The sequence below is a fragment of the Branchiostoma floridae genome, chromosome 6, assembly GCF_000003815.2.
Source record: "Branchiostoma floridae strain S238N-H82 chromosome 6, Bfl_VNyyK, whole genome shotgun sequence".
Taxonomy (NCBI): domain Eukaryota; kingdom Metazoa; phylum Chordata; class Leptocardii; order Amphioxiformes; family Branchiostomatidae; genus Branchiostoma; species Branchiostoma floridae.
This window is the reverse complement of record NC_049984.1, coordinates 5,924,910-5,937,077: the sequence shown is the minus strand read 5'-3', so window position 1 is coordinate 5,937,077 and position 12,168 is coordinate 5,924,910. Positions and strand designations below refer to the sequence as shown.

At 42.3% G+C, this 12,168-nt stretch overlaps 1 protein-coding gene across 1 annotated transcript; it reads left to right on the top strand.

Moving 5' to 3' along the window:
- The first annotated feature begins 7,249 nt into the window (after positions 1-7,249).
- Positions 7,250-9,709, top strand: LOC118417542 (leucine-rich repeat-containing protein 15-like). The gene has a single exon (XM_035823129.1). It carries the CDS (start codon positions 7,250-7,252, stop codon positions 8,345-8,347), a length of 1,098 nt encoding a protein of 365 aa, XP_035679022.1. The 3' UTR covers positions 8,348-9,709.
- Positions 9,710-12,168: the final 2,459 nt, after the last annotated feature.

The window sequence follows — 12,168 nt, the reverse complement described above, 5'->3', positions numbered from 1 at the left end:
AACAATACAAGTTATGCACAGATGATTTCCGAAACAATCTCAATGGTCATTTAATTTCACTTATTAGAAACCACTTATTTGATATGGAACGATTCCTCCGAGACAAGAACAAAAAGCCTGTCGTCGTGCATTCATCTATGTCGTGATTTTTCTCCCAAGTACCTTTTTAATCTTAATTTACAATCGCGTTATGCAAAGAAACAATCTCTCTGGTCATCTATTATATCTGTATATTTCACTTATCAAAAACACTTGTTTGATATGGAAATTTTTCGGTCATGTCTACAAAGGAATCGTCTCTGTGACCCCAGCACCAAGGTGTCCATGTTATCGATCTAAACTCGCTTATGGAATGGATTTATTTCAGTGTTGTTATGTAATACCGGTATATAAGACCGGTTTATTGAATTCGCAGGTACATCGCTGCATTCGCCGACTCAATAAGATATATTTATTCTCCAAGCAGAGGCTGAGTCGCGGAGACATAGTAGTAATCGAGCATTTTACCAGCTCGCTCTTCTCACCTCTGCCCCAAAACGGAGCGAGCCGGTAAAAATTCCGACTAATACTATGTCTCCGCGAGTCAGCCCTTGTTTGGAGAATAAGATATATGTATATAGTCAAACTAAAGAGCGAAGGCCTATTTTCATGCAAACTATACCGACCGTCGTAAGCGTAACTAGAAAGAGATTGTTAAGAGTAATGTTATGTTATGTTATGTTAGTAAAAGTTTGGACATGTTTCTTCCTATGTCCTGCACGTCAGAGCGGTAAAAGCTAATCTGCTAACAGGTCTCCATGCTGATGAGAGTGAAGATTGCGACATGAATCACGGATTCACCGGGCACATTCAAGGATTGGGCTAAATCCTGCACAGCATCGGTGGAAATAAGCCAATGTACGGGGATCATTAGCGGCCATGTGAGTGTGATAAGGTTGCATTCTATTAACCTCCTTTTTGTGTCTTTTCTCTCATGGCATATCAATTCTATTGTACTGCAAATGCAGAGGCTGGCAACAACGAGCCGATGCAATAAAGGCTGAGTACTCTGAAGGCGATGTGCTATCAGAGGGAAGGCCATACTAAATTTATCATAGAGTCTGCTAGGGAGGCGAGTAGGATGACAAATTGGTACACTAAAGGTACTCTACCAAAGTCTCGACCAGACGCGGATGACACTCGCAAGATGACCTTTAATTGGCTTTATCCATAAACAACACTCGTACGATACAAACGACATGAAGACGGTACAATATAGTACAGCTGAGACAAAATAAGGCAGTGTTTTCCCTTATCAACAGTTCTGAGGAACATGGTACACTCAGCTTGAAGTTAACGTTTCGTTTCGTTTGCAAATCAGTTTTATGGCTTCATCATCATCATCAGTCAATCAGTCTTGTCCACTTCTGTCTGTCCGCAGCCAGTGCAGCAATAGTGCCAGGTCTCAGCAGGTCGCCTTCCGTATCCCGCAGCAGGTTCTGTATGTAGGTCAGGTAGTTCGTCTTCTGACGACCAGGGCGTCGTTTGCCGTGGGTTGGGACATAGAAGGCATACGTCCGCAGAGGCTCCTCTATGTCTAGACATTCTGAGGTCGTGTCCAATATGCTTGACTTTGCAGATAAGAGGCTGGGTGTTAACGTCTGTCACTCCGTATATCTGTCTGTTGCTCACACGATTAAGGAACATTATTCTGTAACAGGATGTGGTGAATGAGTTAACCTTATTCTCTATGTCGGGGCTTAATCGTCTTAAGCGAGATTAATCCGTGTGAGCAAATTGCAGCCTTTACCCTGACATATATATATATATATATATATATATATATATATATATATATATATATATATATATATATATATATATATCGCTAAGTAGAAGAAGAAAGAGGGAAATCATGTCGTATAGAGAAACCTCTCAACTCTGACGTCGTTTATCCAACTTATGGGCATGGCGTCATGCATATTTTGCAAACAATGAGATAAAAGAACATCATCACTGAGTCACGCCCACGCGTATCATCAAGTCTCCTTCTATTCAACAGTGGTCTCAAGTCAGGCCTTTCATTCGACATACCATTCGGGCGGAACCTAATGCATTTTTGTCGAACCCTATGGGTATTTGGGAATGTAGCTTAGGCCTGGGTACGCTATTATTGTGTTTCTGAAAAAAGCCTGCCCTGAAAATGTAAGGTCGGTATGTAGGTATGGATGTTTATTTTGGGCTTTTTCTTTTCTTTTTCTAGATTTCGGCCGAGATAATCCAACAAATACAATGTTTTACCATGTAAAACTAAAATGCATCGGAACACTGGGATTTTCAACATCATGATGTAATTATACCGATATACATTGTAAGCACAAGTATATTACGAGAAATACAATGTTTGCTACACATGTACAATCGTACATTAACTGTCCAAAGCCCTAAGAAGTTAACAGAATGTGAATTAAGCTAATTTCATCAATCGGATCGAAACTTTTGTGTCCTTGTTAGCTGACGACCCGAAAAAGACTCCGGTCTGCAGCTTTTTTGCTAGGGTAGTTCAGATAATTGGAAACACAACTTGTTTTTCTCACAGCCTTACTGTGGAGTACGAGACCATCTCGAGCAGGACTAGTGCAGCATCTAGAGCACGACTAATGCAGGGAAAAGGTTAATCCCCTCGCTGAGTATCGGGAGTGAGTTCTCCATCAAACCTGAATCCCCGTGTGACAGACAAAGGGTCTGTGTCGTCAGGGATGACGTGCCTGGTGGGAACATCCGATCCAAGATCGGAGACATGGCAAGGGGAATGTGAGGGCGTAGTAGTGAGGGCGGAAATATAGGCCTAATAGTTGAGGTGCACACTCACTGCACTTGAATCAAGCTTGCGTCACTGCGGGGTTCCTTCACTGCGTCATTGTTTTGTTATTTTCTCTGATTTAAAAAAAAAAATTTAGATATTGCGTAAGACTGAAAAGCATGACTTAGAGGACGACAAAATTCACAAAAAGTAAGAAAATTCGATCGAACATGACGGTCTGTATGCCTTTTTCCGTTAAGCGCTACGACCCATTTCAATTTACCGTTAATCGTTACCGACCCGCTCTAATTCAACATCTAGCGTTATCGGTATATTCTTCGTGAAGTGTTATTGGTCGTTTTAATTCTACGTTAAGCGCTATTTGTTATCCCGAATTCACTGTTAAGCGTTGCCAGGACCTTTCCCAAAAAAACATGCAGACCCTCGAACATCTGAGCCATATAGCGAGAGCATGTGAGGGCAATATCGGCCTAACGGACTGAGCGTTTAACGATTTGCGATCATGCTTTCTAATTACGGGATTGCAGGCATTAGTACCTACTTTGCACTGCTGGCAGTCTTAGGGTGAAACGTGACGCTTTGAGTCGCGAATGTAATCTCATTTCAGGCTACATGCTGAGTCATGAAACTTCTTGCTGTCGATTGCAGCGGCTGTAGTCGATCTTTTCAAAGTTTTCAACCATACTGTGAAACGTACAAAGCAGCTGTAAAATGAGCAAATATATGCCGTAGATTGCAAAAAAATGCAGAAAACTTAATCATAGGATGCCCAAAAAAGTCATTTCAAACGTCAAAGAAAATATTTGAAAGAACAAAAATGAAGACTATTATTTGGTATACCGTACTCTGTGTTTACTCATTTGTTAAACCTGATCATGACAGTCTAGGGGTGAAGCATCACATTTTGAGTCGCGAGTGTAATGTCATTTAAGGCTACCTGCTGAGTCAGGAGACGTCAGCAAACTTCTTGCTGACGACTGCAGCGGCTGTCGTCAAACTTTCCTCATCGCGGCCATGATTAATCTGGGACCGGAGATCAGGACTTGATCTTGGTGGCTTTGAACCTGGCCAGTATATGGCCTCCTTCGGTCGTAGTATCGATTTCGTTGTTGCCCACAGGTAACTAATCATTCATCAGTAGTCATCGACGTCGCAGACCATCAATACTTAATTTACAACCGCCTTGTTGCGATCGCGGTATGACTAAGCGATGTGAGGGCTCAACGAATTGAGTCGTTAGGCTTCATAGCTCACATTTCACAACCCTCTACCAGGCTCCACAGGTTGCGGGAAAAATAGCACAAATTGGACAAATATAGATACATAACCTGCCAGGTCAGTTAGCTGACCGAGAAGTATGGTTAGCGACCCAGCTAGCTCGTCTGACATGTTACCTGTTTACGTTTGTCCAATTTCTATTATTTTTACAACGACCTGTGGAGCCTGGTGGAGGCGAGTACTCCCATGCGCGCCTCATACGGACTTAAATATATACGCAGGTGTGACCCCACCTTAAATTAGCTGTCACGCAAGACGCAAAGTTATCTATAGATCCCCTGCAAGCGACGCACATGGGACTATCTGACCACTTCGCCGCAGAGTGATGCATTTCTGTCCACTTGAAGAAGACCATTGCGGACCTCTGGATCGTCCTGTGGGGTATGGGGAAGGGGAAAATTTCTAATTAAAGTAGCCGATAAAAGACGAGCAAAGGGAACACCGGGTGTAAGAAGCTTTCTGCAGTTATCGACCGGTGACACCTATAGGCTAGCACTTCTAGCAGCGTGTTGAGGCGAACCAAAAGTGTTTAAATCAAATGCTGGCTTTCAAATGTTAGTAGAATCCTTGAGGAGTCCGGTTTTGTCTGCATTCTGATTATTTAAGACCGAAACACTTCATCTGCTCAATCTGAGCTAAAACAAAGACTAAAAGGCAACTTTGTGATAAAACGGGGAATCTTGGAAACAAGCTAAGAACTAATAAAATATTTAAACTTACATATGAAGAAAAATTTTTGAGTCAGCGATCATCCACTGCAAACCGAAGCAAACCCTTCAGTCCCATGGCTACCTGAGTCGCGCTGAATGGCTCCAATAAGAATAACAATAACAATTCTCTCTATTAGCCAGAAAACTGATCACCTGGCCTTATTAAGCGCATGACTGAGAAGGTATAACGTAAAAGACTGTGGATCTCTAATAGACTGTAGTCTCTAGTAGACTGACTACGATCCACAGTCTTCTAGGTGATTTACTGATTATAACAGTTACCGTCTTGAAGAGCCCGGTGCTTAGCCCTGTTTAGCAGGATGCAAAACAATTTTCTTTTTATTACAAAAGAAACAACTCTTTCGTCACGTAGAGCATAAACTTGATGATGCACGGTGTATATGTCAGTTAATATGAAAAGCCTTTACTATCCTATATCTAGATCTTACATGTCGTGCATGAATTGATACATACCACTGTGGTTCTCAAAGCAACGTAATAGATGCGACCATTGTACATGTCGATGCATGACTTAAAGCAAGAAATGTTGTAGATCCTAAAAATAAAAGCGATGTTTTTGACGCACGGCGTAACACACCCGCTTGACGTGATGTGTTAAGCCAAAGGACGATTATATCAGTTATACTGATACAGAAACCCGCTGTTATCGCCTGAGGATACCTTATTAACACACCTGACGATTGTGGACACTACAGCAGCTGACCTACAGTGCGTGCCACAGGGCTGAGTGACGTCAGAGGTTCTATTGTGTGAAGAGAGGTCATGACATCTGGCATTCGTTTGACGTTAGCGGTTTGCATCTACTTTTTCGAAAACGCCAGTTTGACGGAAGATTTCTAAAGAGAGAAATAGTCTCTCTAAGACTGAATTCGTATGTACGTAATACCTCTTCTTTTGGCATGTCAAAACTATTCTCCTAAAGGACTCTGTTGTTGATCTTATCAATGGTATGTTTGCGTCACGCATGTGCCGCAGAACTCTTAAATGGTTGCTACAGGTAAATACACAAACCACGGAGGTAGCCTGTAGGCATGTTACGTATCATGCAATGTTGAACTGAAGCCAACGCCTTGATCGGACCCGATAATCACAGGTTCAACCATGATCAGATCAGACACGTCACAGTGGTGAAGAACACTGCACCAGACAGGCTCCCGACACTTCAGGTGAACTGAGAAGATCTCTATAGATTCCGGGCAATCAGGCGCTTACACCAAGGTAAGTCTTCAATTATCCTACATAAAACGTAATGTCTCTACGATTCGTTGCAGGTAAAGGAAACTCTGGTGTAGGAACAGTTGTCAGCTTAAATGTTTGGTTCGAATGTCATTTAAAAATGGCGTCGAGGAAATGGGAATTGGAACTGTCACCATGTCACAAGGTGTCAGCAATGTAACAGAGTTTTAAACCCTGACTGAGAAAAGAATGTAGTCGGCCCATCCAATAACGATAGCAATGACAAGAAGTTGTAAGCAAATTGATACTTCAATAAACTGCCTGCTCATTCATAATTGCCATCCAATAAAGTTCATTCATTGATTGTTTATTTCTAACGTTTTGGGATATATTCAAGTCAGCTTTACTGACACAATAAGTATAACATAGATATTCTACAGATAGCAAATGATAGCAACAACAAAATTTTGAAAATATAGTGAAATCTGTGCAGAAAAAAGGTCAACGACCATGCTTAACGTTTCCTAACCAGTACAAATCAAGACTACGTCATTGGGTACGGTTACTTGCGTGCACCCAGTAAGAGGCGCCTTACACAAACAAACACGGTGACAAGCGGATGGACCGGTCTGACACTCATCTAGAAATGGGACACGGCATAGTTTTGAGCCCTTTGTTGAAACATATAGCTACACTTTCAAGAGACTTTTCCATTGTCACCGTATTGCAAGAAAAATATCCCCCGAAACGACACTATATAGAAGGAAAAACGTACCGTAAGATCTAATACACCAAGAAACTCCAGTCAATGTAAATCTATAATGAATATGAATATATAATAATGCATATCTAACGTTAGTCGAAAGCCCGAAGGGATGACGTCAGTGGCTAGGCCTGAATTCGGAGTGATCAACCTAAGTAAAGGGGTTGAACTTTCTGCAAACACCGAGCTGCATCCACCACTCTAATTTTACATTACTTAACAGAATGACCACTAAACCCCTTAATCCATGGGCTGCTACTACCACAATAGTGTGTAGTCACTATATAGGCAAGACTAAAGCAACCTTTACGAGCAAAAGAAACTTTTTGAATTGTGAATTGAGGTGAACTATTTTTTTCTAGTACATGTATGCGTCTTTTACCTGATATATGCCAAAATATAAGCACTTCCTGCACATGTAGAGATATACAGAGATAACGCTCAGATGATGTTGTCTTTCAACCTTCAGATTCTCATTTCTGTTTTGTTATAGGCACAATGTCCAACAAAGTGAAATGGGTGCTCCTTCTCCTGTTGGTCATCCTGAAGGAAAGCGGACCGACCACAGCCTGCAGCAGCAGCTGTTCTCTAACCTGTGACTGCCGCGGGTCAGGCCTCACCAGTGTTCCTCAGGACCTACCTGCCAGCATCGTCCGTCTGGACCTGCGCGACAACGCCATCACCACATTACGCCAGTCTGACTTCTTAAAGTACCGATATGTAACATACCTACATCTTGGGAATAACAAGATATCTCTAATCGAGAGTAAGACATTCAGTAACTTGACTAGTTTAACTGAATTGTATCTTTACCAGAACCAACTTGCCAGTCTCCCAGCCGATGCGTTTGCAGGACTTGGTCATCTTCAGCGCTTGGAGCTTTACCACAACAAATTGTCCGCTCTACCAAACGACATATTCAACGGACTCGGTCATCTGCAGCGCCTGGATCTTTACCAGAACGAATTGACCAGTCTTTCGGCTGATATATTCAATGGACTTGGTAACCTCGCGATTTTAGACATGTACCAGAACGAACTGCGAAGTCTCCCAGCTGACATATTTGCGGGACTTGGTAAGCTTCAGGAATTGTGGCTCGGACAAAATGAGCTAGCCAGTCTCCCATCTGACATATTTGTAGGACTCGGGAGCTTGCGGGAACTGTGGCTTGGCCAGAACAAGTTGCCCAGTCTCCCAGCTAACGTATTTCAGGGCCTCCATAACGTGACGTCCCTGCATCTTGACAACAATCAGCTGACCAGCCTCCCAGCTGACGCCTTTGAGGGCCTGGATAGCCTGGAGTGGCTGGACCTGCACAGGAACGACATCAGTAGTATCGAGGCAGGCGCCTTCAGCGGCACGCCGAAACTTCAGCACCTAGACCTGGAGTACAACAACATCAGCAGCATTGCCGCTGACGCGTTTGTGAATCTGCCACGGCTCCAGGCACTCTTACTGTCCCACAACAAGATCAACGTCTTCCCCGCCGAGGCCTTATCAAATATTGATATCTCTTCGCTGACAGATCTTCAGATTGAGGACAATGAAATGAAAACGCTACGGCATATGACATACTGGCGTCCATCACAAACATAAGTATTGGCAATAACCCCTGGCAGTGTGACTGTGGGATGGTTTCCTTTAGGCAAAGAATGAAAGGTGCCTTCGCATTTGAGTGGCAGATCACATGCGATGGACCGAGTAATCTTCAAGGTAAAAATTTGCTACAGGACGTAGGTCTTGGAGATTCCATCTGCGAACAAACAACAATTAACTCTCATCTAAGTAGCCCATTGACTTCACGAACTGTTTCCCTCCTCCATCCAGAAAGGGCAGAAAACAATGCTCCTGGTCCGTCCTCACTGCCTATTTTCGTCAGGCCTCTTCTTGCAGCAGTAGCCGGAACTCTCTTTGTTTGTGCCTTTATATTTTCAGTAATATACTTCTGGATATTACGGGGACCAAAAAAGAAGTCTCCTTCAGGCCAAAGTGTTGTGTATAACCAAGCAACTTCGACAGTTTCTGTCGGAATCAACGGTGGCAATCAGCCTTACACGTACAGTAGGTTAGATGAGTAGACACTGATGAATGATGCTGAAGCGCCTAATGATTTTGTTACTCTGGGGGACTTTAACAAAAGAAAGTCTAATTTGCTCTTCCTCAAAAATGCTCATCAACAACATGACAATTTGTCTTGGCTCACGATGGTTTATGAGTATGAGATCGACATGGAATATATGATATATATTGTAAAATGTCATAAACTTATTATTAGAGAAAATACATTACTTTTATCAGGCAATCTGGGGAATATGTGTACATAGTGGCTCTCAGTTGTTACTAAGGGGCTTTCGTAGTGTTTCATTTAATGGATTAATACCTGAATATTGAGAAAATAGTTTGATGATGTTTTCATATTTGTAACACCAGTCTTAAACGTGCAATTCTGTGTTTTTCTTTGAATTGAACTCATTGTGCTCATAATTGGCCGTAGATTATACATATGAATACACCACGTCAAACAGTTAAACACTTATGTAAGTCTATCCAAGTATAATACCCGGCGATATATACATTTGGCTCGACATTGAGATACTTGATAAGGCACATGCGTTTTTATGATATTTTGTATGGACGATTGTTATTACTTGTAATTGTGGGATGTTGTCTGTGTCCATGTTTTCTGTGTCCATGTTACTCCTGGAAGAGTAGCTTTCGCTTATTGATTTTCCTGGAATTCAAACCTGTACCTTCATGATTTTCTCGGTGCTGAACCGGTACTGGGTACTTCTTCAGCACCAAGGCCAGAACAGACTTTCTACCGGCCTTGTCAGCAGTGATGAACGTGCAGAGCTAGACTAATCGTTTAGCTTATTCTTGTCCTGTTTTTTTACTGTATCCGTTTGGTACTGATTGTTACCGAGCGTCTGACAGCATTCTATTTCACCTGCACCAATTCACCGTCTTGAACGATATATGAGATTAAGACGTTTTTCATCCGTCTGGAGCCAAGTAGCAAATTGATACATTATTAGACAGAATAAACATGAGAAGCCAAACAAATGATCCAGTCTACTGTGGAGGTCAATACATTCATCAGTGCTGACCAGTGTGAGACAGATGATCGAGCTGCAGCGGAAATATGCGACCAGTGTAATCTCCGTGTAAAGGTGAAGTCAGAACACGTGCTCACCTTGCCCTACATGTGTAAAAGTGTGTGACATCCACCAGGCAACCCCTTTCAGCGCGATCCATGGGGCGTGGTAGACTAATGGACAAACTGAACAACTAGAACACGTTTATACCCACTTACTACTGTTGCTAACATTTCTTTTCCGTTTTGTGCGAAATTTTCCTGGTACTCGGCTCGTTCCTCAGATCGTTTCTAATGCCATATATATAGTCTGTAGAAATTTAATCAGAGGAGTGAAATCAAGATAGAGTAGGATGGATATAGCCTCGTGGTGGCTGTGATCCCACCTCTCAAAGAACGAAGCCAATGAATTGAACTGACCTGAACTGAATATGGCCTCTACCATGCTGTATAGCTATAGAGGGCTATGGAATTCGGCACAACGGGCTATGGAATTCGGCAAAACGGGCTATGGAATTCGGCAAAACATAGTGAATATTTGTCCAGGAGATTCAATCGAAGGAGAGGCTATTACATGACGCCCTTCGATGGCGAATATTCCCCCTGTAACCAGTGAAGTCTTGTAGAGACTTAAAATTGGAGAAGTAATCAGAGAAGTAAACCGGAGTATGATGTTTATAACCCCCACCAGGCCTTCCTATTAGGTTAAAGATGACAGAATCCGGTCCCCCAAAAAAATGACTGAATAATGGGCCAAAAGATTCAATCGAGGGTGGATAAAATAAGAAAAACTTTACTGCTTTAATGATGACAGAATCCGGTAACATTTGGGTGACTAATTTGCCAGTCAGTTGGCCGGAAGCTTATCATTTTTCTTGTACTCACATAGCAATAGAGAGGATTAGTACGCTACGGGGCACCAATTACATAGCTATTAGTGGACTTACCAAAGTTGTAACGTTACATACCAAAGTTTTACAAACAAGCAGCTGGGGGCAAATAAACCTTTGCGGTGACCAAAATCTCCTGGCAATTCATTTTCCCTTATAGACACCCTAGTTGGTCTGATGGAGACCGGGGTGGAGCTCAGGCTAGTGCAAAGAAATGAACAAAGTCGTTTCTGTAAACATCAGAGAACCTTTCCGGTATTTCGGGGTCAGGTATCTCGGGAAAACAATGAGTCAGGAAAGCTGCTTAATGGAAAGGCCCAAAACATGTCAAACTAACGCCATTTGCTTGAGTTTTAAAGAGAGAACTTTAAAGTAAAGGTCATGTACGAGTATATGTCTTTTTGAGTCCGTACGGGATCCAATCCATAGTGTGGGGCAGGTTATTGGGAGGCGGATTTACACGCCTCTCTCCTTGCGGCCTCCAAAACAATATCTGAAATTACCTTGCTATTGGAAAACCTCCTGAAACCCATGATCAGCTAGCCCTACCACCGTACCGGGCTGTTATAGGATATCACGGATTCGCTCATGTCAGACTTTATTACTTAGTAAGTTGCTTCTAACATTTATTTTTTATTCGTGGTTGACCGTACGGAAGTCGCTGTTCTTTTTATTGTGTCAATACACCTTCTCGTTTCTACACGACGACTGATAAAACTTATATTCAGCAATATATCAAGCGTACCAAACTAATATCCATTGAGCATATCTACCGTAAATGCAAGACATGTACAGTATCCATTGTCTTAACAGATTTAAGTTTTCAGTTTCTGCAAAAATGTCATGTTGATCGAAGATGTCCCCGTCTCTCTTCTTTTTTGTTTATCTAGTTTGATTTGCTTATGTTTGTTTTCCTTTTCTAGGTTGAGAACAAGTTTAGAGTATTCCTCTTTCCGTTTATTCTACTTTGCCCTAGACCTTATGTGGGCTCCTTTGACCCTTTTCCCATATGATTCATGAGCGATGCATATTGTTTGGCACATGAATACAGTCTTAAAACCGGTGAATCTGCTTGGAGATTACCACATTGGACTCTTTCCTATAAGAAGGGTAATTCTTGAAACACACAGTACAAGGAAACAGTACACATCTACTACAAATGTTGCAAAAACAGACGTAAAATGCTAAAAAAGAGTACGATTATTACATCTGCTTGGATAGTACGCCTATCTAATTTCGTACCAGGTGGTCCCCTAAGTAAGGCGTGTGGTTCCCACGACACTTAGGCGGTTATTGCCGAGTCCTCACGCATGACCGGAGATGTCAATCACCTGCGTGACCCAGTGACCCCCCGCGCTGTTTCCAACCCTTCCGAGGAATGTGTAATAATCGAGGGCACTTTGAGGAGACGGCTTGGCTCTCTACCCATGATT

What these genes read in the sequence shown, in the direction of transcription:
- LOC118417542 (XM_035823129.1), top strand. Translation starts at nt 7,250, where the DNA reads ATGTCCAACAAAGTGAAATGGGTGCTCCTTCTCCTGTTGGTCATCCTG.